The sequence below is a fragment of the Liolophura sinensis genome, chromosome 4, assembly GCF_032854445.1.
Source record: "Liolophura sinensis isolate JHLJ2023 chromosome 4, CUHK_Ljap_v2, whole genome shotgun sequence".
Taxonomy (NCBI): domain Eukaryota; kingdom Metazoa; phylum Mollusca; class Polyplacophora; order Chitonida; family Chitonidae; genus Liolophura; species Liolophura sinensis.
Genome location: NC_088298.1, coordinates 3,889,879 through 3,917,542, shown reverse-complemented (window position 1 = coordinate 3,917,542; position 27,664 = coordinate 3,889,879). Strand labels below are relative to the sequence as shown.

Below are 27,664 nucleotides of genomic sequence, written 5' to 3'. Positions count from 1 at the left end.
GACCCAGGCGCCTTTCACCCCTGCTGTTGCCGTGAGTTTAAGTCCAATCCATGCTGGCTTTCTCTCCGATCGTACCTGAGAAGGTCTGGCAACAATCTGCGGAAGAGCGTGCGTTTTATGCTCTGTCCAGGTCTCTGCTCTTTCCAGTTTCCTCCCACAATAATTGACATTCTTGAGTACAGTGTAAAACACCAATGATCAAATTAATAGAAACAAATAAACTAACGTAGAAAAGTAAAGTAGGCTTACCGATAGCAAAAACCTTCCTTGAGCTCACGCACGCGGTGGTTTATGGTCGTAACAGGCCACCACAGAATTCATTATTTAAAGTGCTTAATTATGACACGTTAAGAAAAAGAATAAAAGAATCTAAAGAATAAAACAATCTATTTTCGTGAACAGTGTTCGATCTGATGAAGCCTAAGCTACGTACATGTACGTAAGCTATAGGCCTACATGTAAGGTAGCTTGATTTGGCACTATATACCGAGTGTAAGGTGATGTAGAGCTATGTAGAGCTAGTATGTATAGGCCCCTACTACTGTGTTAGGGGGAAATGCATTGCAAGTACTGTAGGCCTAATCCTCCCACCTTTTCGGTTGAGTACAACGTTAAATCCCAAGCACTCACTCACTCACTCACTCAACCTTTTTGTATGTTTGCGAGGTGTTTATTCAAGCATATTCTGAAAGCACATGTATTATTCTTTGTTGACAGATAGAATTATACTTATGAAGCCCCGAAACTGGCCAATCCAATCAATGTAGTTTTTTCTCCAAAATCAAATAATTAATGCGCATAAATTGCACTGAAAGTTTCCCTTTCATATGCAAAAAAAAGTCGAGTAATTACATGTACTAAAATTTGACATTTATTTGTAACGGTCTTCGCTAAAATCACGCCTCTTGGAACATTATAGAATGATGATAAACTCCATGGATGCGATTCTCCAAGTCGTCAAAATATTGCCGACAGGGAAGTGTTATCCATTTCATCCATCCCATATGCAAGTAAAACTTATTTTTTTAGTAGCCGAGTAACACATTGTAATATAGGACTACGATCTCTCACGATAGACTATGTATTTAATTATTGTTTTTATTATTTCATTATAAATGTCTGTATTTTGATGTACTAGTATTTGTCACCGGGTGTGCATGGGAATGGGTGTACGAGGTCGCTCAGACACGCATGCAGGGCGGTAATATGTTGCATAATGCAGGCATCGCTCAGTATTCATATTTTTAATTCATTTATTCTAAATATATAGACGTACAGCGATGTTTATTTGTAGGATTTTTCCGTGATAATTACATAAACTGCATATTTCTTTTTTCTATATGCATCAGCCGAGGGACGCCAAAACGGAACTTTTACTGTATTCTTTTTATCTACACAAAACTTAAATCGGTTTTATAAGCTTATTTTGAGGCTACATTTATACATGTAGTTACTTATTTCGGGCACATTCCTTGATAAGAACAACACATTCGAAACAGCACTAAACACAATATAGATGTAGAAAGTCGAGAAAGGCTCAGTTGCAGTGTACGTAAATTGTGATCCATTGTGATTTGAAATTGTGTCCATGGATAGTAAACTCTGCTACCGGAATTCTTCAACCTTTTCACGTGTTTTTAAGATATTTATTCAACCATATTCTGAAGGTATTTTTCTGTGTTGACTGATAAAATTTATCTTTTTGTGAAGCCCTCAAACTGGCCAAGCCGACCACTGTAATTAAGTGTCCAAAACGCTTATAAATGGCGCTGAAAGTATGCGAAAACGTTAAGGAATTAGGGTATTATCATCAGTAATGGCCGGGGAACAGGAAGCACTGATTCTCAGCAGTAACGATTGGGGACATGAACCACTTATTATCAGCAGTAATGGCGAAGATGAACCCCTGACTCTCTGCAGTAATGGCCGGGGAACAAAAACCGCTGATTATCAGCAGTAACGGCCGGGGACAGGAACCACTGATTATCAGCAGTATTTATTTATTTATTTGATTGGTGTTTTACGCCGTACTCAAGAATATTTCACTTATACGACGGCTGCCAGCATTATGGTGGGTGGAAACCGGGCACAGCCCGGGGGAAACCCATGACCATCCGCAGGTTGCTGTAACACTCACAGCAACCGCATTGGTGAAAGGCCCCTGGGTCATTACGCTGCGCTAGCGCGCTAACCAACTGAGCCACGGTGGCCCATTATCGGCAGTAATGGGGAACACGAATCATTGATTCTCAGCAGTAACGGCCGGGGACAGAAACCACTGATTATCAGCAGTGATGGTCGAGAACAGGAACCACTGATTCTCAGCAGTAATGGGGAACACGAACCCCTGACTCAGCAGTAATGGCCGGGGACAAGAACCACTGATTATCAGCAATAACAGCCGGGGACAGAAACCACTGATTATCAGTAGTGATGGTCGAGAACAGGAACCACTGATTCTAAGCAGTAATGGGGAACACGAACCCCTGACTCAGCAGTAATGGCCGGGGACAAGAACCACTGATTATCAGCAATAACAGCCGGGGACAGAAACCACTGATTATCAGCAGTGATGGTCGAGAACAGGAACCACTGATTCTAAGCAGTAATGGGGAACACGAACCCCTGACTCAGCAGTAATGGCCGGGGACAGGAACCACTGATTATCAGCAGTGATGGTCGAGAACAGGAACCACTGATTCTCAGCAGTAATGGGGAACACAAACCCCTGACTCAGCAGTAATGGCCGGGGACAAGAACCACTGATTATCAGCAATAACAGCCGGGGACAGAAACCACTGATTCTCAGCAGTGATGGTCGAGAACAGGAACCACTGATTCTCAGCAGTAATGGGGAACACGAACCCCTGACTCAGCAGTAATGGCCGGGGACAAGAACCACTGATTATCAGCAATAACAGCCGGGGACAGAAACCACTGATTATCAGCAGTGATGGTCGAGAACAGGAACCACTGATTCTCAGCAGTAATGGGGAACACGAACCCCTGACTCAGCAGTAATGGCCGGGGACAAGAACCACTGATTATCAGCAATAACAGCCGGGGACAGAAACCACTGATTATCACCAGTAATGGGAAACATGAACCCCTGACTCAGCAGTAATGGCCGGGGACAAGAACCACTGATTATCAGCATTAATAGTCGAGAACAGGAACCACTGATTCTCAGCAGTAATGGGAAACATGAACCCCTGACTCAGCAGTAATGGCTGGGGACAAGAACCACTGATTATCAGTAATAACAGCCGGGGACAGAAACCACTGATTATCAGCAGTAATGGGAAACACGAACCCCTGACTCAGCAGTGACGGCCGGGGACAGGAACCACTGATTATCAGCAGTGATGGGGAACACGAATCCCTGATTCAGTAGTAACGGCCAGGGACAGGAACCACTGATTATCACCAGTAATGGCCTGGGAACAGAAACCACTGATTATCAGCAGTGACAGCCGGGGACAGGAACCACTGATTATCAGCAGTAACGGGGAACATGAACCCCTGACTCAGCAGTAACAGCCAGGGACAGGAACCACTGATTATCACCAGTAATGGCCGGGGAATAGAAACCACTGATTATCAGCAGTGACGGTCGGGGACAGGAACCACTGATTATCAGCAGTGATGGTCGGGGACAGGAACCACTGATTCTGAGCAGTAATGGGGAGCACGAACCCCTGACTCAGCAGTAATGGCCAGGTACAGGAACCACTGATTATCAGCAGGAATGGGGAACACGAACCCCTGACTCAGCAGTAACAGCCAGGGACAGGAACCACTGATTATCACCAGTAATGGCCGGGGAACAGAAACCACTGACTATCAGCACTGACGGCCGGGGACAGGAACCACTGATTATCAGCAGTAATGGTCGAGAACAGGAACCACTGATTATCAGCAGTGACGGCCGGAGACAGGAACCACTGATTATCAGCAGTAACGGCCTGAGACAGGAGCCACTGATTATCAGCAATAACGGCCGGGGACAGGAACCACTGATTATCAGCAGTGACGGCCGGAGACAGGAACCACTGATTATCAGCACTGACGGCCGGGGACAGGAACCACTGATTATCAGCACTGACGGCCGGGGACAGGAACCACTGATTATCAGCAATAACGGCCGGGGACAGGAACCACTGATTATCAGCAGTAATGGTCGAGAACAGGAACCACTGATTATCAGCACTGACGGCTGGGAACAGGAACCACTGATTCTTAGCAGTAATGGGGAACACGAATCATTGATTCTCAGCAGTAACGGCCGGGGACAGAAACCACTGATTATCAGCAGTAATGGTCGAGAACAGGAACCACTGATTCTCAGCAGTAATGGGGAACACGAACCCCTGACTCAGCAGTAATGGCCGGGGACAAGAACCACTGATTCTCAGCAGTAATGGGGAACACAAATCCCTGATTCAGTAGTAACGGCCGGGAACAAGAACCACTGATTATCACCAGTAATGGCCGGAGATAGGAACCACTGATTATCAGCAGTGATGGTCAAGAACAGGAACCACTGATTCTCAGCAGTGATGGCCGGAGACAGAAACCACTGATTATCAGCAGTAATGGTCGAGAACAGGAACCACTTATTATCAGCAGTAATGGTCGAGAACAGGAACCACTGATTATCAGCACTGACGGCCGGGAACAGGAACCACTGATTCTTAGCAGTAATGGGGAACACGAATCATTGATTCTCAGCAGTAACGGCCGGGGACAGAAACCACTGATTATCAGCAGTAATGGTCGAGAACAGGAACCACTGATTCTCAGCAGTAATGGGGAACACGAACCCCTGACTCAGCAGTAATGGCCGGGGACAAGAACCACTGATTCTCAGCAGTAATGGGGAACACGAATCCCTGATTCAGTACTAACGGCCGGGTACAGGAACCACTGATTATCACCAGTAAAGGCCGGAGACAGGAACCACTGATTCTGAGCTGTGGGGAAGTGGGGAACAGGAACTATTCATTCTCAACTGTAGGGGGTATAAATTTGTGAAAGGAAACCCTTTAGATAATGAAATGATTTTACTTTTCTGAAGTAATCTTTGTCTTATCATCCTTGCAGTTATAAGGCAGGCAAGTGTGAAACGGCTGGGATTGTATATTTCATACCATATGTATGAAAGAAGTCGACACTGTTTCGAGTAAAGTCATACTGTATACACGAAATTAGAAGGGTATGGGGTGTGTCCCACGGATAACCCAAAGACAACCTTTAGCCTGATTGAGCATCAGTATTCAGTTTTGATCGTTCTGGCTGCACTGGGATTTAACACAGTTTCTCTTAAAAAGTTTTCATATCTGTGTCTACAGTCAGGTTTTATATGTGGGTGTGTGTGTTTGATTGGAGTTTATGGGCATTGTTTTGGTCATGCCACGACAGTGTATCCTTGTAGCGGGTCCGACTTAATGCCAACATATAGTGCCGCTTCACTGGAACGCCATGCTGAAGACACCAGACAGAATGTCTCACCCAGTCCACACTGTCACCTTATACTGACATCAAAACAACTAGTCACTCATCTCCCAGGCTGAGCGCCATGTGAAGTAATACCAAGGTTACTAAGTGTGTCATCTTTTGGTCTGAGCCTGGATCTACCATTTACGAGACCAAGGTGCCCTATTCTTTACGCCACAGCAGCAGGTAGATTTTTTGGGTAGTGCACACTCGATAACCGCTGGAAAGATATGAAGAGTATTATCAATCTAAAAGACTTTTAAAGAAATTTTAATGTCAAATTCAAAGACTTTCATGAACTTTTCCAGGCCTGCATGAACCCAAAGTTGCAGTTTTCGTCTCGACTAAGTTTGCATGATCATCGTTTTTATGACCATCATGTTGGAGCTCAAATGCTAAACACCGTAATGGCTGACGACAGTGTCATATGCAGATTCATACTTTTAACAGCTCGTGCTACACCTATGCCACAGTTTGAGAAGCTCGACCTTGGATCCCACGCGATGAATGTAGGCTTGCTTAGACTCACTTGCTCTCCTCACTGGTGTACTTACATGGAACAATTTAATCATTTCATTTACAAAAATGTTTCAGGTGTTGGTTAGCATCAGCCTGTGAATACTCTAGATAAAGAGAATGCATGTGTATATTGTACTCTTACAACCAAAGGACAAGACAAGAGTTTTAGTAGTTACTGACATCACTTTCTACCTCATCACTGTTACCCCAGTGACCTCGGTGTTGTTCAAGATTTCTGTGCAAAATTTGCTAGTGGTGGCAGTGATGTAAATCGAATGTAGAGAGTGAAGCATCTGCTGCAAGGAGGGTTGTGCATATCCTCCACTATACTCAAAATTTCTACACAAATCTGCAAATCTACAAGTCCCTGATGCAAAGTAAGATAAATGGTTTGACATACAATAGCAGACAACCCGTTTAATTATCCAAGAGATTACAAAACAACTAATTTAAGCACAGTTTTATACAGTATTTACAATATATATATTTATATATATATATATATATATATAAAGATACACGTCTGATGGTACAAAGAGGGGTTTTTAGATCTTACATTGTGAGGTCGAGTTCCCTGTACTCCAGCAATGACTGAGAAGAAAATTGATGCTTACACACACACTTCTAACAATTACCAAATTGTAAAAGTTCCTCCAAATTTTTTTTCCGATTATTGTTTTTTTTTTCTTCATAAACTCATTTCTGTGGGTTTTCACTTTGCACAATTTTCTGTTTGTTGCAGCTCGACTGGTACGTTTGAACTTCATTTTGAGTTCATAAATCTAAATTTCAACATGTCTTTATTAAGCATTTACTTACACAAACAGAATTTATCAGAAATATTATTTTAAAAAAAATAATAAATACATGAAACAAGAAAAACATGGGGACTCAGTCTGCTATACACACACATCAAGTATCTATCCTTGTGAAATGTTTGTATTATAGAACTGTCTTAAATGCATTGATATCACAATCGTTGTTACTTGTACGCCCTTGTCACACTAAGGTCAGCAGTTCAGGCCAGCGTATTTTTCTGTCAGGACACCAATACCACGTCTATTTAGGCTGCTTCCACCAAATAGCATACACTGATTAGCAACAAAAACAGAATTAGAGTCTCAGGCACAGATTTGATATTGGTCAAATCGGTTTCTAATAAACAAATCATAAAATTTGCTACCCATGAAATATATTACAAACAAAACTAGATATACACAGGATTTCTCTGTCATCTGAAATTTAAGATCAATTTCATGTAAGACATTTCTTCATGAACAGCTTCCTGAACGGACTTGTTGCTTGGTAACACAAGGTCTGCTGGAACACCTAATCTAATACAGACCATTCCTTCACGAACCGATCAATCACTTCCTTTTGTGTATCCGCATGATTTTGACTGGTTCGAAAGTATAATCTTTCCAACGCAATGGTCATGGGACAGCTCTATTTACACTTCAGATCTTCTTAGTGACAGTTCACGGCTGGGCGAGCCTCTACTACCATAGATATGACTGGTGAGATCATAAACACCTCGGCACATTTGCCGTCCACATGAAACCATTTCCCAACCAACACTTTTGTGTCAGCGTACAAAGACTGCATTTTTCTTATTACGTCTTAAATAAAAAAAAAAAAACAAAAACCAAAAATCTTTAGCTCTGATGAAAGAAGATTTGATTTTCATTAAAATGTAAATGGTTTTACCAATTGCCCCTAAGTTATCATCCTTTTTTTTCCTTTTATTTATCCATTCACAAACACTGGAGAGACGGAAAATCTACCCGACATGCACATTTCCTCTCTCTCGTGGGCAAAAATGTTCAATAAAGTAATACTGTACTGATTATTTATTTTATTAAAATTTTCTGCTACAGTCGCACAAAATGTAAGATTTTGGATCAGTTTTTTTGACCACAATTCTGCCAGAGCAATCCTCTAGTACAACGTAACACAATGAACAATCTCCTAGCAACCAATCCAACACTGCTATTTAACATAGTGATCAAATCAACCAGTTCAAACCTTAAATGACAATAAAATTCTTTGATTCCTGACTGTACGAACTGATGCACATTTTCCACGGCAATATTTGCCAAAAAAAAAAAAAATAACCCATTTCAGGTAGTATTTAGGTATTAGCACATGGAAATGTAAGCTTTTAACTATTCTTGGTGTTTTCCAAGTATTTCTTGACGTTTTGAGAAATGCTGTAACAACAGTTGAGTAATGAGGACAAGAGAGCTTGTCCCACATTATACACTGAATTCCAGGGTTCAAATACAGCGGAAATCTGTGAATAGCTCACAGCAGCTAAAATTATAACTTTTCCTATTAGGCAATTTTTTTTTCATCCGACTGTTTATTGCTGTCAATGCCTTGCATCTTCCAACCTCACATCAAACAAACTGATCTAATCTTTAGTGAAGGAAAAAAGAGTGAAAATCAAAAATTGTAAGATCAACTTTAACAGGAGAAATTTCTTCTTCTCTGCCAACAACTGAGGAGAGACTAAACGGTTATTTCCTCCATGGCAGATCGATTTGACGGTAGCTTTACACAGCCTTGATACAGACTATACCAGGGGTCCGTTTCGCGAAGCGCAAGTAAGGTTACGAGCACGCATCTTCCATGGCAACCAGTACTGTAGCTATTACGTTGCCATGGTAACTACATGATTGTCGTGTTACATGCGCTTTGTGCAATGAGGCCCTGGTATTGTTTGTCCACTACTTCTGACAACTCTGCGTCTGACTACCGCATTGGCCCTAAAATTTGCTCAAAAGCCCTCATTTGTAACAATCACAAAATACTGTTTTTGGTGCTGAAACTCTCATTTGTGCGGTATGATGTTATCCCACCTTCCGAACAAACCTCGATACAAGTTTCTAAGATCAATCAAACTCGGAATCTCAGTCAGTTACTCAGTTACTCAGTCAAGCACAAAATTTTAGGTCAAACGCGGTAGCTGGATGGAAGACGTGTTCGTTGCTGTTGGAGATAAAAACACACCCTTCTTGACCAGAAATGGCATAAATAGTTAACATATACAGCCCCCCCCCCAAAACCTCCTCACTCCTAAACTCCAAGTATCTTACAAAGACAGGTTAAGGCAATCTTCATAACAAATTACTACACCAAAGAATTCTGTTCGGATATCTATCTATGACAAAAATGCCATTTGGCTGGCTGCCAATCATAAATTACTTTTTATGTTACAGAGTTAATAAACAAAGTGGTTTGGCCACACCCCTTAATCAATCAATAGTGACCTCCATGTATAAATAGGAAACATGACATCATGCTCAATATTTTACAGGCGTCCATTAAGATTGTTAGGACACGCCTTGCAAAAGAAACCAATTTATAGGCCAATCAAAATTGTTAGGCCAAGCCTTGCAAAAGAAACCAATTTAGTGGCCAATCAAAATGCAAGAGATTGTTTAATACACATCAAACTTGTAGTGTCCACCTTCTAAAATGAAGATAAAAGTGTATAACTGGGACCTATGTATTTAACAGGTGTCAATTACGTTTCACACAGGTGCCAATCACGTTTCACAAACCACACCCTATGAAGACAAATACAGAACAGCAAGCTGTAAAAACTTTACAAATCGTTTGAAACAGATCAAATTTCAGATGTGTACTGAAGTTTCAAGTTAAAATATTTGACCAATGAATACACATGACCTGATTTCAGTTATGACAGGAGATAAAACACGTGCTACACTCAGTTTGGTATTAGATACATGTGGGACAAAAATAAAAGAAAGTGTGACAAAAAAAAAAAAAAAGAAAAAAAAAGATCAAAACAATAAACTGGCAATGTAATAGAATCATGTAGATATGCTAATGACGAATCGTGTGATACTTCGTGAAAAAGGTGTCCACATTATGGTATGGTACGTCAGATATTAGGTACACAAGACATAACGATACATATAAAATTAGTTATTAATAAAAATAACTAATTAATCATTGATACAAAATGACTAAAAAAAAACATATATATATTTAGAAAAAAAAAAAAGAAAAAAAAGAAGAAAACAATAATAATCCTAGACATCACAAATGAGAGATACTAAAACATCGCCGTCATCATCCAAACTGGAAGGTGAATTCTCCGGGGAATTGACTCGAGTGGGAGTGGAAACTACTGCCCCCCATGCCGCCAAAGTTGCCACCCCCAAAGGAGAAGCCTTGGTTACCTCCGAAGAAAGCCTGGAATATTTGGTTTGGATCAATGTGATCTGAAAGAAAGGAAGAAATGAGAAAAATATTATTTTATGCATCTGCTGGTACAGATCACAGAAAAAAGCTGTACAATTATTTGGTTTGTGTATTTATTTCATTATTATTTTCCCCTATATCAAGAGCTGCTTGCACATTATCATGGAAGGAGGATATGAGAGAACCCAGTGTAAGCCACTGACATTCAGTAAATTACTGACGAACTTTCTGTTTAAAGACATTCAGATTTGACAGAAGGCAAGTGGTCTTCAACAAAAGTAATTGCTGGCTAACGACCATCTATAACAATCCCCTAAATCTTGTTCTAACTTTCATTTAATTGCTGTTTATTGCCTTACTGAAAAGTATTTCACCCACAAGACGGCAGCTGATTTTATGGATGGAGGAAACCAAAGTGCCTGGGAGTAAACCACTAACCTTTGGCGAGATACTGATGAACTTCCCCATGTGACATACATTATACAGATATGAACACCATGTTGGTCCAAAAAAAACTAGACACTGCAAATGGTCACATTAGCACTGTCTAGCACTTATTGTGACCAATGTCTCACAAGCAGTAAAAGTGAGGGCATCTACAAACACCCTCTCCAAGGCCGGGTTTGAACACTGATTTATTTATTTAATTGGTGTTTTACACCGTACTTCACTTGTCCTAATGCTTCCAAAATTTGGGACAGATATTAGAGGTGTTGAAAGCAGAATATCACATTTCTTTACCAGTCTTCTGGGAAAAGTAAAGATGCGTGTATGTTGTTCCTTAGATGGTCTAACTACGTGGCAAAAAATAAACTCAATACTCCTGCTAGAATTACATATATATTGGCTAAAATGAGCAGACCAGGTGTCCCAAATTTTTGAAGAAATAAGGTATACGACGGCAGCCAGTAGTATGGTGGAGGAAACCGGGCAAACCCCGAGGGGGAACCCCTGGCCATCCGCAGGTGGCTGGAAGACCTCCCCACGTTCAGTTGGAGAGAAAGCCCGCACGACCTTGCCCTAGAATAACACAAATCCTACACAAAGGCGCATCTTACCAAAGCCTGGACCATCCAAGTCTTCTAAATCTTGCCCCTGGTCATAGCGCAGACGCTTCTTCGCATCAGATAAAACAGAGTATGCTTCTCCAAGCTCTTTAAATTTTTTCTCTTCCTCCTTTTGAACATCTGGTTCAGCATGGGAATGACGATCTGGACAAAAAAAAAAAAAAAGACAATTTTGGTAAAAACCAAATAAGACTGAATGAACGGGATATAGAGGCCTTTCAACCCCATCGTGATGAAATATCAAACCCACTTTTTCTGACCTTGAACAGATGCCCTTCGTGGCAGAAGGAATCACAGAGAATACCATTACGCTTGGTTTACAAGTGAAATCCACAGGATAGTCCTTTCTCTAACTCTTAAACAAAGCAGTCATTTGAAACAGTTGATTATGAAAAACTAAAATATGACAAAATTGACATAGCGAATTTTTAAAGCTATGTAACGCAGATGTATTTTACAAGATACTGTAGTTTGTTATACAACAAGTGAATCCCTAAGTCTCCCCAACTCCCATGAATCTTAAGTCTCCCCAACTCCCATGAATCTTAAGTCTCCCCAAACCTCCAAGATTTCCAAGTCTTGCCAACCCCTTCCCTCATCCCTGAATCTTGGACATAGCACAACCATATGACTGGATACCCTAAAAAGCCCAAGAAACTGTCACAGTTAAAGTTCTGTAAAAATCCATTTGAACAACAGAGGAATTTTATGAAGAGTAAGAGAGAGGGAAGTTCAAATGTTGCCATTTTCGTTGACATTTCGGTTTACAGTACTTCAAACATTATCAAGAGTAAGAGAGAGGGAAGTTCAAATGTTGCCATTTTCGTTGACATTTCGGTTTACAGTACTTCAAACATTATCAAGACATGGGACAACTAATCTTACTAATCTAACAATCCTCTGTTAAGGTTGTTATAAGAGATAAGTTGTCTCATGTATTGATAAAGGTCCTCAATTAAATAGAAATATTGACAGCATAATTATTTTAAGAGGTGCCTCATTATTGCCCTTCATTCAATTCTGTTAATAAGCAATGTTTTTTTTTTTTAAAATCTAAAATTAATTCCCACTTTGTTTTTTTCTCAGAACCAAGAAACTGTTAACATCTTAGACCATCTACCAGCTAAAGTACATTTTCAGGGGGCCAATAGATGTCACAAAATATTCCTTTTGGTGCTGAAACTTACCCATGTTCCCAGCAAATTGTGCGAGTTTTATTCAGAACTAAATGGAAAAATCCAAGTTTCAACACCAAAAGTATTTTAGGACATTTTAATATTTACATTTGAAAATGGACCTAATGGAGCACAATTTGAGGTCATTTATCATCTATTAAGGGTGGTCTGAAATGTATGTACCCCTGGGTTTTTACATGTAGCAGGGTGAATCTATGGTGCCAATGCCTATCCTTAAATGATTTTTTTTTTTTTTTTTTTTTTTTTGATTGGTGTTTTACGCCGTACTCAAGAATATTTCACTTATACGACGGCGGCCAGCATTATGGTGGGTGGAAACCGAGCACAGCCCGGGGGAAACCCACGACCATCCGCAGGTTGCTGACACACCTTCCCACTTACGGCCGGAGAGGAAGCCAGCATGAGCTGGACTTGAACTCACAGCGACCGCATTGGTGAGAGGCTCCTGGGTCATTACGCTGCGCTAGCGCGCTAACCGACTGAGCCACGGAGGCCCCTCCTTAAATGAGGCACAGTGAAGGCCATGCACACATGCTTATGTACCCAGCATGTGGTACTAACCCTCGGTAAAGGTCATGGCAACCATTTCATTTTAGCTCCCAGATATGTCAAACTATTATATTCGCTTCTAAATACATTTGGGGATCTTTCTGCATGCAATCATACCTGGATGGTGCAGCAATGCTCGCTTCTTGTAAGCTTTTTTGATTTCGTCGTCCGTTGCTTCTTTGGCCACACCCAGGATTTTGTAGAAGTCTTTTCGTTTGCTTCGTTTCAAAGCAAGTTTGGCTTCTTGTAATAACCGTTTATTTTCTGAAAGATTAAAAACTGATCGTTACTGGACCACCGAACTAATAAGGGCATGGGTGTCTTGACTGGTGATACGTAAGAAAAAAACAACAAAAGATATTTTGGAATAGTGTCCTGCCATGCCTAAATGGCCACTGCAACTTTCTTCTCACATGCTCGTTGACTCTATGAAGTAAATTTTAATCTGGAGATCATGGAAGATGCCATGTAAAAGACACCGGAAAAAAAAATGTCGCGTCACTCATATCCCATGCACAGAGAGATAAAAGGAAAAGGAGATTTTGCATGACATCAGCTGAAATGGCTGCGTTTTCGGTTATAGAAATAATTCGTGTCTGCTTGGAGGAAACTGACGACATGGCAGCGCCCTTGATTTCCTCAAAACGTTCTATTTTGCTTACTTCCCAACACCACAAAAATAGAAAGGGACATTTATAATTTCTAAAATTTATGTAAGACACTAGATGACCTTAAAACTTAACCACAAAAAAAGCAGTTTTGGGGACAAATACATGTTAGGAGATATTACTTCTGGCACTAAAATTTACATTTTCCCTTAGGACATCATCCTAACTTCCAAACCCCTGTCAAAGCAACTTTCTAAAATCAACAAAACTCCCAGAATCAGGACAAAGGAACAACTTAGTCATGGACAAAATTTTACGTCATTTAGGATACACTTGGTTCTCTTTTAAAATAACCCATACAAACAAACAGAACTATCTAACAGTTTTATCAGCAAGTGTTTAAACTGTCAAATTTCTGAAGCAAATCACAAACCACTGCATCACAAATTTAAATACACATTTTGGTCCCCTGCAGTATTAAAGTTGTCATAACGCACCTCGACACTTGTCCAGTTTGGTCAGTTTATCGTAGTCTCGTACGGCCTCTTCATACTGCTCCGTTTCCATGTAACTGAAACCACATACAACACTTGTTACCAATTACAGCTCATATATATATATATATACTTATATATTTTTTTTTACTTTATTTGATTTAATTTTCTAGTCAGTTTCATGGGTGGACAAAACCAAATTGCCTGGGGTAAACCACCGACCATTCGCAAGTTACTGACCACCTTTCTCACACGTGATGTACATATACGGACACAATATTGGTGAAAGTGAAGATGTCTCAAAGAAACGTCAGATCGTGCAAACAGAATCTCGATTGCCGCTGACCACTTAATGTCAGCCCACAATGAGTGAAAGCACCGAAATCTAGATATACCCTGTCCAAAACCTTGTGTCCTCATGAAAAAAGATTCAAAATTTTTGAGTTGGTTCAGCTAAATACAAAAATGAGTTGCACTGGACTGCTACTTAAAACTCATGGAACTGTATGATCCGAAAAATGTCGGTTAGGAGAACAATAAAGGGAAATCCATCACTGGTATAAACTGTCTGCCCTACAAGATAACATGCAAATGAGACAGCGCAAAGTCTCCCACTATGCCATGTGGATCTCAAGTTACATGGTAAGCTGCACAATCGCAACACAGTGCCGTGTCTGACATTTGAAGTACATCTCTAGCGTGACAACAAGGGGAGGTAACCCAATCCAAAAAAGTCCGTCTTTGGCTATGTTTCTACATCTGGCGACTTGAGTGAGTTGATGGTCGAAGGGAACACTAGGATAAAACTGAATATTTAATTGTCCCCTCAAAGTCAGATACTTTTCAGCAGATAAATTCGGCACAATTTTTGGGCCTTCAACTTCAACACTTTCCCATCTGATTTCAAATCAACCCACCATTTTGCTCTCCGTAAATACGCTTTCAGATATGTGTCATCCAATTCAATAGCTTTCGAACAATCTTCTATAGCTTGATCGAGTTTATTAATCTGCAAAAAAGCATTCACAGGTGTGAATAAACAGTTAAATAAAATCATTCATCTACATGCACATTTATTACCAAGACACATACAAGTCTACTGGCATCCCACTGCTAGCTGGCTGTGATCGCCATGTACAAACAACTTTTGTGTAAAATTCAGTTTATAAAATTCAAGATCAATCTGACACTAGACTGATTAAAATATGAACTTTATAGAACCACAGTAAGATAAAACAAAACAAATCATGCGGAATTTGGTCTGACTTGCAGATGCATACAGCATACAAGGCAAATAAGCTTTAAGAAAACAATCAATTTTCAGAGGCCAATACATATCTTAAAATAATACTTTTGGTGATCAAACTTATACTTATACACATACACTTTCCTGGTTCCAAACACACCTGAGAACCATCTTACTGAGATCAACATAACTCTCTGAATCAGGCCACATCAGTAACATAGTCATCTGTGAAATTTGTGGTCACTTACGGTAGCTGCACAGGTGACACTGTACTCAAATGACTTACCTTGGAGCAGACAGTTGCTCTGTTACAGTATAGTTTAGAGTTTGTGAACTTGTTGTAAGGATCAATACTCAGTGCCTGAGAGTACAATTCAAAAGCCTCGACGAATTTCCCCGATCGGAATGCAACATTTCCTTCCTCCTTTTTAGCTATCAGACCTTTGGCTCTCTGTAGGAATAAATATTTCATAAGTTTATACCCCCATGGTAACCATACACAAAATGAATTTGGACTGTGCACAATAAATGACCAAAGTCAGACAATATTTAAACCATTTATACGGTTGAACCCAGAGAAAGATGAAAATTATGCATATATAAGGCTTGTTTTCAATCTTCATCTGAGGTTCCACAAAGCAAGGCTGTACACAAAATTCCATCCAAATTGGGCAACATTTGGAGGAAATTGCATGGAAATGAAAGCGTGACAAATTGGCTGGAAGAGAGATTCACCCTCATATCTTACACTTTTTTCAGAAAAAATGCTCAAGATATTAATTGATGCTTGCTTTAATCAATGAAGAGTTTGTAAACTGTAAACGAAGGTCAAAACAGTTATTTTGTGGAAGGTCAAAACAGTTATTTTCTGGAAGGTCAAAACAGTTATATTGTGGACGGGCTTAACAGTTACTTTGTGGAGGACCCTGACGGTCATTTTGTGGAGGGCCCTAACAGTCATTCTGTGGAGGGCCTTAACTGTTATCCTGTGGAGGGCCCTGGCAGTCATTTTGTGGAGGTTCTTGACAGTTATTTTGTGGAGGGCCCTGGCAGTCATTCCGTGGAGGGCCTTAACTGTTATTTTGTGGAGGGCTCTGACAGTCATTTTGTGGAGGGCCCTGACAGTCATTCTGTGGAGGACCCTGACAGTCATTTTGTGGAGGGACCTGACAGTCATTTTGTGGTGGGACCTGACAGTCATTTTGTGAAGTGACCTGACTGTCATTTTGCGGAGGGCTCTGACAGTCATTTTGTGAAGGGTCTTGACAGTCATTCTGTGGAGGGCCCTGACAGTCATTCTGTGGAGGGCTTTGATAGGTCATTTTGTGGAGGGATCTGACAGCCATTTTGTGAAGGGCCTTGACAGTCATTCTGTGGAGGGCCCTGACAGGCATTTTCCGGAGGGACCTGACAGTCATTTTGTGGAGTGACCTGACTGTCATTTTGTGGAGGGCTCTGACAGTCATTTTGTGAAGGGCCTTGACTGTTATTCTGTGGAGGGCTCTGACAGTCATTTTGTGGAGGGCCCTGACAGTCATTTTGTGGAGGGCTCTGACAGTCATTTTGTGAAGTGACCTGACTGTCATTTTGTGGAGGACCCTGACAGTCATTCTGTGCAGGGCCCTGACAGTCATTTTGTGGAGGGCCCTGACAGTCATTTTGTGGAGGGCCTTAACTGTTATTCTGTGGAGGGCCCTGACAGTCATTTTGTGGAGGGCCCTGACAATCATTTTGTGGAGGGACCCAACAGCTATGTTCTGAAGCTCCACATACCTTATAGACATCACGGGCTTTTCTGTGGTCGGGTGCTAGCCGTAAAACTTGTTGGAAATGTTGCAATGCTTTCTCCACATTGTCTTGGTAATAGAGACATAAGCCTCTTACATACACGGCATCTGCATTCATCTGGTCTCTCTGTAGTACATCACTAAAATCAGAAACCGGAGCAATGGTTAGGAAAACATTCCGAAGTTCCTCACATACAGACCATATGCACTCATCTGGTCTCTCTGTAAGGCATCACTGAAAACAGAAATACAATCAACAGTCGCAAGCATATTTTTTTATCTGACTGTTTTACAAGGAAACTGGGCACAGCCTAGGCAAACCCACAACCATCTGCAGGTTGCTGCCAGGCCTTCCAACATACGGCCTGAGCTAGACTTGAACTAACAGCGATGGAATTGGTGTGAGGTTCCTTGGTTACTGTGCTGTGCTAACACGCCACCCTCTAGGCCACAGGTTCATTACGAATGCATGTACTGTAAATCATCCAAAGGACACATGATGTACCTGTGCTAAAAAAAAAAGTACCAGGCATTTCCTGTGGAAATAGCCCTTACTGACAAATTTCAAGCTGTCTGGTGTATGGAGGTTTATCAGGTACATGAACAAGGCAATTGCTGGATGCAGAGTTCTTTCTTTTGTCAAATTTTACCAGTCTGAAGAGATTCTGTAAACCTCTCTGTATGATGAATTTCACTTGGTATCTTACAATTCCCTTTCAAAAGGGGACAAAGGTCTTAAAATAAAACTTTTTATTCCTTACATTTATCCGATAGAAATTAATCAAACCTCACAAAAAACACTTCAACTGCCCAGTAAGGTGGATGAATCAATCAGAATTGAGCAAAATGTGTCACCTGAAAAATGGTAAACTTGAGGTGAAATACAGTACTCAAATTTTTTTTAAATCATCATTTAAAAGGCAGGTAAGTGATGAGATGTGTAACAGTATGTCTTACTTTGAGACTTCCTGAGATTCCTGATACCGCCCCAAGATGGCCAAAGCTTCTGCTTTGTGTATTTTAAACCGGTTACAGGCTGGACTCATCTCCAGACAGCGATCCATGTAAAACAACGCCTGCAACAAAGGAGATGGCTCAATAAAACACTGACCCATGTCAAACACTGACCCATCTAAAACAATACCTGCAAGAGAAGAAGGGATTCAAACAGAACTCAACTTTAAATATCTCTGACACAAGTAATTTTACAATCTTAAAGTTAAGACTACTTTTTTCTTTCCTTCCGTGATTGTTAATGCACATTATTTCGCTCAAAATAACCTTGGCCAGGATTTATTTATTTCTCTGATTGGTGTCAAAGGTTGCATTTAAGAGCTTTTCCCTTAAATGACTTGGCGTAGACAACCACCCTTTGCCAAGCACCTGACAAACCTCCTAACTTTAAGGTCTGCCACCAACCTGCAGATGGTCATTGGTTTCCCCTGGGCTCTGCCCAGTTTTCTCCAACCGTAATACTGGCCGCCTTCGTGTAAGTGAAATATTCTTGAGTATCGTGTAAAATACCAATGAAATAAATAAATAAACCCAAACTTGAAGCCACAGCCAACCCAGTAAGATCTAAATTTTAACACAGGATCTCACTGGCCAAAGACGAGATGATTGCAGAAAACCAACGTTTAACCATCTGAGTCAGCGAGGACCCAACCTTTCTTAGGTTTAAGGACACCAATTCCTTTTCCTGCATCTTTAAGTGTTGAATGGTTAACAACATCTCAGAATTAGGATTTATCTTGCAGGAGTTCCTGATGACTGCCCGTACAAAACCTTACAAACAGTTGTTGCAAATCAGTATGCCAGTTTTAATGCATAATACTGACTGCACTGTTGTCAACATGCTATCTATCCTGGAGAAGATGTAAACAAGTTCACCAAATTTTACAACCAAAACAGGAATTGTTTCTCAGCAAATTTCATACCAATAGACAAATCTGTTCTCATCAAATTTTATATCAATACATCAATCAGTCCTCAACAAATTCCTATCAATACATAAATTGGTTCTCACCAAATTTCATACCAATAGACAAATCTGTTCTCATCAAATTTTATATCAATACATCAATCGGTCCTCACCAAATTTCTATCAATACATAAATTGGTTCTCACCAAATTTCATACCAACAGACAAATCAGTTCTCACCAAATTTTATATCAACACATCAATCGGTTCTCACCAAATTTCTATCAATACATAAATTGGTTCTCACCAAATTTCTATCAATATATCAATCGGTTCTCACCAAATTTCATACCAATAGACGAATCAGTTCTCACCAAATTTTGTATCAACACATCGATCAGTTCTCACCAAATTTTATACTAATAGAGGAATCAGTTCTCGCCAAATTTTATATCAACACATCAATCGGTTCTCACCAAATTTATGTAAATAGACGAATCAGTTCTCACCAAATTTTGTATCAACACATCGATTAGTTCTCACCAAATTTTATACTAATAGACAAATCAGTTCTCACCAAATTTTATATCAACACATCGATCGGTTCTCACCAAATTTTATATCAATACATGAATCGGTTCTCACCAAATTTTACAATAATACATGCATTGTCTCCACCAAATTTTATAATACACAAATCAGTTCAAATCAACTTTTATAAAAAAATACATGACTCGGTTATTACTTTCAGCATTTCAGCATCAGTGTTACAGGCAGACTTTCTTTATTATTAACATGTTTGAATTTAGGTTATGAAATGTGACTGGAAATAAAAACTTACCCTCCTCGTTTCTCCTGACGCAAAATCGTTCGCAGCTAAGTCTGATAACTCCTGAACTTTCTGGGCCATTTGCATCTGATAACAAAATCAACAAGTTGTCTTTCTTTATACATGTGTTTGAAAAATCCGATTGGAATCGCCACTTCATCAAGTTCGTTCACATACTGTCAAGAGTTTATCCCAAGCCCATCCTTACAACATCCTTTACTGGGCATAATCCCATTCTATCAGCAAATATAGCCTTCAGTGGGAAATTCTATTAATTGTGTTTCTTGTTTATTCTGGCTAATGAAAGAGATGATAATAATTTTAAAGAAATTAACACAGACTGAAAAACAGAAGAAGAAAAAAAAAACCCTTTTTCAAATTGTTAATTGATCAAAAGACTTAACCTAAACAGCACACATGTACTGTGAACATCGCCCATTCCCTATCTTGCCTTTTATTGCAGAGAGAGATGCCAGGTTCTTACCTCGTGCGGAGCTACAGTGTTTTCTGGTTCCAGCAAAAGAACTCTTTGGTAACATTGGATGGCAGCTGGCGTGCTGCCTAAAGCCAAGTGACATTTGCCCTCTCGTAAATGACCCTGCAACAAAAATACGATATTACATTGATATTAAACACCTAATGCTGTGTTTCACCTCAAGTTCTGTATGTGAAATATGGACGTGGACGTTTATTTTTTGAACCAACAATTTTTTTTACGATAAAAAATTAATCCAATTTCACGAAGGCAACATCATCCCTCTCCACTCCACACCGCCCCCCCCCCCCCCACCCCGCCCCCCACTTGCTTTCCTCCACGGCAGCCACAGACAGTTCACGAACATAGCGACTGCTTACCTTAACAAATGTGTTGTCTATTTCCACCGCCCTTCTGGCATCCTCCAGGGCATCTTTGTACCTGTTTAACATGATGTATGTGGCTGCTCTGTTGCCGTAGTACGCCGCACAGGTTGGGCACAGATCTAAAGAAACACAGGTGTGGTTAAACTTCGATTACCTGTAGATGGTTAATTGCTTCATACATGTATATACGATTGATGGTCTACCCTGCACTCAAGAATATTTCACGTATATGACGGCAGGCAGCATTATGGTGGGAGGAAACTGGGCAGAGCGAGGTGGACGCATACTAGTATCATACATGATATATGCAATGTTTATCTTGGGTGTAACTGGACCATATTGCATTAGCAAAATATAGGGCCTACAACAAGGGCTTTTAGTCAGTAGGGACTTTTTCTTTTTGTTTTCTGGCTAGAAATGAAAATGATAATGTTTTAAAAGAAATTTATTAACACTGACAGAAAAAGAACTTCTATCAAAATCCCAAGTAAGCTGGGTCTTACTTTGGACAGTGGGGGTCAGTCAAGTTACGCCCTAAGAACATATTTTTAATGATGGAATGATATGCCTTTTGCATATTAAATGCACAGTTTGAAATCTTGAATGCTAGTGCTGTCTCAGTCTGTATCCATGTTGGGTGTGCTGTTGTCAAGCTTTCTATGGCAAAAAAAAAAAAAAGAAGAAAGAATTTAAGCCGACATTCAACAAAATTATCAGGCACAAAACAACAGATTTTAAGTCACCATTTGATTGAAGCGTAACATTTTGCACATAGTTTTAAAGTAATGCAGAACTTGACAATAACATGTGGGGTAAGGCTTCAAAGGTCATGTACTGCCCAAAATAAAACTTCACACTCACTATGGTCATAACTTTGATATAATATTTTTTTCTTTATTTCATTACAGCATTTGAAGTTGCTTTCCTGTACAGTGAAAATATGGGTGAAAATGTGTTACCACTGATTTGGAAGGAACTGGTTGACAGTTACAATATTCAGAAACTTGGCTGGTTGGCACTGAAATTATTCAGGAACTAGACTGGCTTGCACTGTCTTTATTCAGAAACTTGGCTGGTTGGCACTGAAATTATTCAGGAACTAGGCTGGCTTGCACTGTCTTTATTCAGAAACTTGGTTGGTTGACAATGAAATTATTCAAAAACTTGGATGGTTGGCTTTTAAATTCTTCAGGACCTAGGCTGGTTTGCACTGTCTTTATTCAGGAACTTGGTTGGCTTGCACTGTCTTTAATCAGGAACTTGGCTGGCTGACTGGCACTGACGCTTTTCAGGTTGGCATGACTGTTATTTGGGAACTCTACTGGTTTGTATGGGCAGTTTTCAGGAACTTGGCCATCTGGCATTCATATTATTTGGGAACTCGGCTGGTTTGCATTCACATTTTTCATGAAATCGGTTGGTTACCATTGGTGTTATTCAGGAACTTGCCTGGATGTCATTCACATTATTCAGGAACTTGGCTGGTTGTCATTCATATTATTTAGAAACTCATCTTGTTGGCATGCTGTTATTCAGGAAGCTTGTAGGCATGGATGCTATTCCCAAATCCAGGATTCTTAATCCCATCCTCTTACAATTTACCATATCATCTCAGTATCCACAACACAAAAATTGGCTGAAGGAATCCCTCTAAATAACTGGTGGCAAAATGTAACAGGGGAGACTTTTCACTAACATTCCAGACCTATGGACGTTTTAGATTTTTACACAAACCTAGTTGCTATGTAATTATTTCTTTGCTGTAACTCACTAATTTGTAAATTCATCAAAAGAGGAGTTGGGAGACTGAAAATCAACATAGGATTCGTCAAATATCGTTCAAGAATCTGCTACAGCCATGAGATGTGGTAAATTGACAAATAGTGACGCTTCAGAAAATCATGTGGTCAATTCCAATACTTACTTATAGCTTCTGTGTAACATTTAAGAGCTTCATAATAATTGTTTTCCTTGTAAAATAGGTTTCCATTGTGCTTTCTTTGGTCAGCCATGTCTTCCGCACTGAAACAAAAAATAAATAAACTGCAATGAAATAATTGTATGACAGTACTGGTGCTTTGGCCATCATAAAAATATGTTTGCTCGAATAACTCAATCAAAGCTCAAAAGAAAGGGCCTAAGCTTTAGGGGGAATTTTCTTTTTCATTTTTCTTCAATGTTATTTTTTTTCCAAATCACTACGTTTCTTGTCTTACTGACATTGATGACCATAAAATGTGATTCTCCCAACTAAGAATTTTTTAAGGATGGCTTGAGTTATTTACTTTTTACTGTTTTGCACTATACCTTCAGTGAGATGAAAATGCGACTGAAAACCATTTCAATGACATCTTGGACCCTATGCCTACATGTCTGAGGTGCTGCATCACTGGAACACCGTGTAGGTGACACCAGACACATCACTCAATAGGTAGGGTTTAATACGGACACTAGGGCTGACAAGTGCTTGACGTACTCCTCATGCGGGTTTTCACTGATTGTACAGATCATATTGCGAGTTGCCAATCAGGACATGCCTGAGCAACACAAAAACAGGCACTTCTAGCAAATCCACATGTAGAATCACAATACTTGTTTTTTTCCAGGCATGCTGAGTGGTTATTTATTTATTTATTTGATTGGTGTTTTATGCCGATCTCAAGAATATTTCACTTATACGATGGCAGGCTGGCATTATGGTGGGAGGAAATGGGGCCCCGGGGGAAACCCATCTACAGGTTGCTGTCAGACCTTTCCACATACAGATGGAGAGGAAGACAGCATCAGCAAGAGTCACAGCGACAGCATAGATTGAGGCCCCTGGGTCATTGTGCCATGCTAACCCCCTCGGCCACACTGAGTGGTTAAGGTGCCTGCCTTTGACTCAATCACTATTTCAAAGGCGACCTAAGTTTCATCTCATCCTCAAACTGAGAATTTTCTAGATTCCTCTGCTTCCATTGTCTTTTGGGCCTTGACAGATCTCCTGTGTGGTCTTGCATGAAGGTCACTGGACATCTCCTGTCTTCCAACAATAAGACAACTGTCAGATGTAGAGAGTTCACCAGAAACTCTCGACTTCTTCAACCCTAAACTGGCCACCATCATACTACTGTAATTCTTCGACCTTTCGCATGTTTGCAATGTGTTCATTCAAGCATATTCTGAAGGTATTGTTCTGAGTTGACCGATAAAATTATACTTTGTGTCAAGCCCTGAAACTGGCCAATCCAACCAAAGTAGTTTTATTTTCAAAATCAAATTAAAAAAAAAATTGTCTAAATTACACTGAAAGTTGCTCTTTCATATACTAAAAGCTTGAGGAATTATGGTGGTGAAAATTTCTTGCATATAGAGTTTAAAAAAATCAATTAAAATAAATAAATATGGTGACTATCCACACACTCATCGGTCAGCAACTTCGTACTCAGGAATATTTCATTTACATGTATAAGAGCACAAATGGATATGTGATGGAAACAGGCCAGAGAGGAAACAAGGAGCATGTCAACTCTTCCTCTCGAGGCATGTCAGCCATCCTGATGGAAAGGTGAAGACACTGCAACTATAAATGACTTCACAAAACCAATTTCTGTTTAACACGTTTACTCCACTTTAACAAAGTCAAAACTATCTTACAAAATCAATCTTCAGTAACCTTTCTTACAAATTGATATTGCCTTTATTATCAAAATTAAGTCAAGGCATCTACATTAGCACTAGAAGTCACAATCTTAGATTCGAACAATGAAAAAGCTTGCTTACTCAAAAAGACATACCCTGCTTGCTGTTTACACATACATGCACAAAAGACTTTTTATCCTAGAAACTAATAAATTTGTTACTTATAAAATGTGTTACTGGTTTCCTTTCTTTGTTTTCCATGCTTTGTATTCACTTCAGTAATCATGTAGTAGAGATATACAGTTATTAATAAGAAGGTTAGCTCTATATACAAATCAGCTTTATGACAAGAGTCCATAATGTACTAATCCACACTTCAGTTGGTTTGTTGATTGACTTGGCTTTGTAAAGATGCATTTCTGCTAATCTTATATTTGTGATCTTGTTTCTGCACACATTGTTGTTCAGGAAAATAAGAAGCAAAATAGGACAGGTACTATAATTCCTGGTCTGTTTTTGTGGTTGTCACACCTACAGTACTCCAAACTGGGACACATGTCTCTAGATATCCAGAGAGAAAAAGAAACCAGTTTTACTTACATTCGCAGTGTAAACACTAAATAGTGACCTCACCCATGTCCATTCAGTTCACGTTCTATTACATAAACTGTAAAGGACAGCCTGCAGTTTAAGGTTAGATAGAAATCATCACTATACTTAAGATTAAAAGATATTAATGAATTGGTACACTCTGAATGAACCTTTGTAATTTCATAAGAAATATATCCATAAAGCGTCTGTCGGAGCACATGTTGTACAACAGATGGGTCAAAGACGCATATAACAAACAGAATTCTTTAAAAAGAAAACCTCCGATCAGAAGACTTTACACAATCAAGAATACTCACAGTTCAACGGGGGAAAATCCACGCATAAAATTAACAATTAAGATTAAGATCAGGCCAAGCACAAACACGTCGGACCCAAAAGCAAAAGAAAAACGAGTGTCAATGACAGTGGTTAGTTCGAGAATTTTGCAATCGCACTAGACGGGAACACATAGTGAGATACAACGGCACAGAATGACTGAAAAAGAAGATAACCGGGCTTCACCTTTGTTCTATTATAATGCAGTCATTTTCCTGATCCATATTTTCGTCCTCGTTTGTATCTTTCCACTCCATTTTTGCCTTCTTTTTGGTTCCCCTTTGAATTTTTCTTCCCCCCTCTACACCGTCTCCCTCAGAAACCTTCACGGTGATCTCGGCAAACCTCGCGAGACACGGACGTTTGGAGCTCTTTGGTGAGGAAAGGTAAAATGTGTGTCAATGGCGGGAGAAGATTTCACTTTTTACGTTGGGCTTCCCCAATGTTTATAAGAGTTTGTGCAAAATTTAGCAGCCGTTAAATCATGAGAAGGACACAGGAAATAAAATAAGTAACACAGCTGTGTATCAGACACACAAGAAACAGGAAACACCCTTCGACATGAGTTTGTGAGAATAAGCTGTGACGTCATGTTGGGGATTTCCTCGGAAGAAGGTTCTAGAAACATAATGACGGAAGTGAAGGGGCACCCGTCACATGTACGGCGGGAGTTCTGAACTAACAAGAAGGAAACCTTCGAGGCGAAATAGTAAAGCTTTACACGAGAAAAGTGCATACTAATGCCCCATACTCAGCATCTTCTGTAAAGGTTAACTGGTTCTCACTGGTTTCTTTACACTGGCACAGCGCTCATCTTCCGCTCACTCAAATTTCCTCCACAACTATATGTTTACTGAGCGCTTGTCAAATAAGGGAAAAAATCTTCAGCAAGGCAGCAAACACTAATAAAAAAAGTACATCAATACATTTTTTTTCACCGAACATACAATGATCTCACCACACAATTAATTGAGGCACTTCTTTATGGCTCAAACGGGTAATGGCATGTTAAAATAAATGTCGGTCATGTAGAGCAAGCAGTATTCCTTACAAATTAAATTTCATTTTTCTTTAAAACACGGTTTTGTATGTACTTAATGAGAAAGCAATCTCAATTCGCCTAGGTACAGCTGTCATAACGTTCATTCCATCATTATTCCCATACGTGTAGGTTACAACCGCAGCGCTCAGCCTAGGCTTATACTCCATGTTGGAGTCCAGCAACCATGTATTTAGTTTCATGCAGGACTGTTGTCGTGCGTTGGGCGAATTATTTGTTGCAACAGGAGTTGGATTGCAAAGTGGTAGGACAATCAGCCTGTAAAATGGATTAACTGTTCGCCGGAAATACGAATTTTAAATACGAATTTCATTATTGTTATGGCATTTAGCTGGACATGGACACGAGATCCCTAGGGGCCTACTAATAGACCATGGGCGCACATGTAGGCCCTACATACAATCGATAACTTAATAAGAACAAAGTATTTGAATCTTTTAACATAACTGCAAAAAAGGATTTACACTATACACAGTAATTCCAGAGCAGAAACTACAGTGTGATAATTGGGGAATGGTCACACGTACAAAACTGGTGAAATATGGCCTTGTCAACATTTTTACCCAACGTTTTATTCTAACTGTTTATGTGAATGCTTAGATAGTAGCACAATACACATCCCCTAAAACAAAGGGTTTAGCAGAATTAAAGAAAATAAATGCAGTGGTGTGAATTGCAATATTAGACATCGTTTTTGGTCTAGAATTTCACAAAATACTGGCCATCCATGCAATCATCGTTCTGTATTTCAGTTCAGATTCTTACTAGATGTAAGATTAGTCATGAAGCCACCAGACAATTGGTATGCACAACGCCCCGGTACGGTAAGGCGCATAACCGGCCCCAGAGAGGCTCGATAAGATAGTGCAATGTCAAAATCCAAATCAGTACAGTCCAAATCAGAAGTATAAAACTTGGTCGAATCACCCATAAAAGCAATATGACAATAAAAGAGGTGGTTGCTTAGCAATAACCCACCGAAAAAGCACCCTCGATCAAAAATACACCCTCGTTCTAAAACGCTTATTTTTCGTTCAAACGAGGGGCTGTCTTTAATTTACAATATAAAGATCAATGTTAACCAGAGAAATATCATTACTGAAACTTTCACGTGTATATTTTTGCGTGCTCTCAAGGTATCGTTCTGGTTAACGTTGGTCTTCATATGTAAAAAAAAATAAATAAACTTTATAATGTGATCAGTTTTGTCACGTTGGCAAGTTTAAAATTAGTATTTCGGGCATAAT

General features: G+C 39.8%; 2 protein-coding genes across 2 annotated transcripts; one reads left to right on the top strand and one right to left on the bottom strand.

The window, feature by feature from the left end:
* The first annotated feature begins 1,816 nt into the window (after window positions 1–1,816).
* Window positions 1,817–4,840, top strand: LOC135464883 (constitutive coactivator of peroxisome proliferator-activated receptor gamma-like). Its single transcript, XM_064742452.1, has 4 exons — window positions 1,817–1,956; window positions 2,254–2,358; window positions 3,848–4,381; window positions 4,519–4,840. The coding sequence occupies exons 1-4, from the start codon at window positions 1,817–1,819 to the stop codon at window positions 4,838–4,840; spliced, it is 1,101 nt and encodes a 366-aa protein (XP_064598522.1).
* A 5,214-nt stretch (window positions 4,841–10,054) lies between these two features.
* LOC135464653 (dnaJ homolog subfamily C member 7-like) lies at window positions 10,055–25,702 on the bottom strand. Its single transcript, XM_064742136.1, has 13 exons — window positions 25,544–25,702; window positions 22,731–22,828; window positions 20,801–20,925; window positions 20,430–20,543; window positions 19,958–20,032; window positions 18,153–18,271; window positions 17,182–17,335; window positions 15,695–15,859; window positions 15,080–15,171; window positions 14,166–14,239; window positions 13,178–13,324; window positions 11,307–11,459; window positions 10,055–10,268 (listed from the first exon to the last, which is right to left on the bottom strand). The coding sequence occupies exons 1-13, from the start codon at window positions 25,612–25,614 to the stop codon at window positions 10,117–10,119; spliced, it is 1,539 nt and encodes a 512-aa protein (XP_064598206.1). The 5' UTR covers window positions 25,615–25,702; the 3' UTR covers window positions 10,055–10,116.
* Window positions 25,703–27,664: the final 1,962 nt, after the last annotated feature.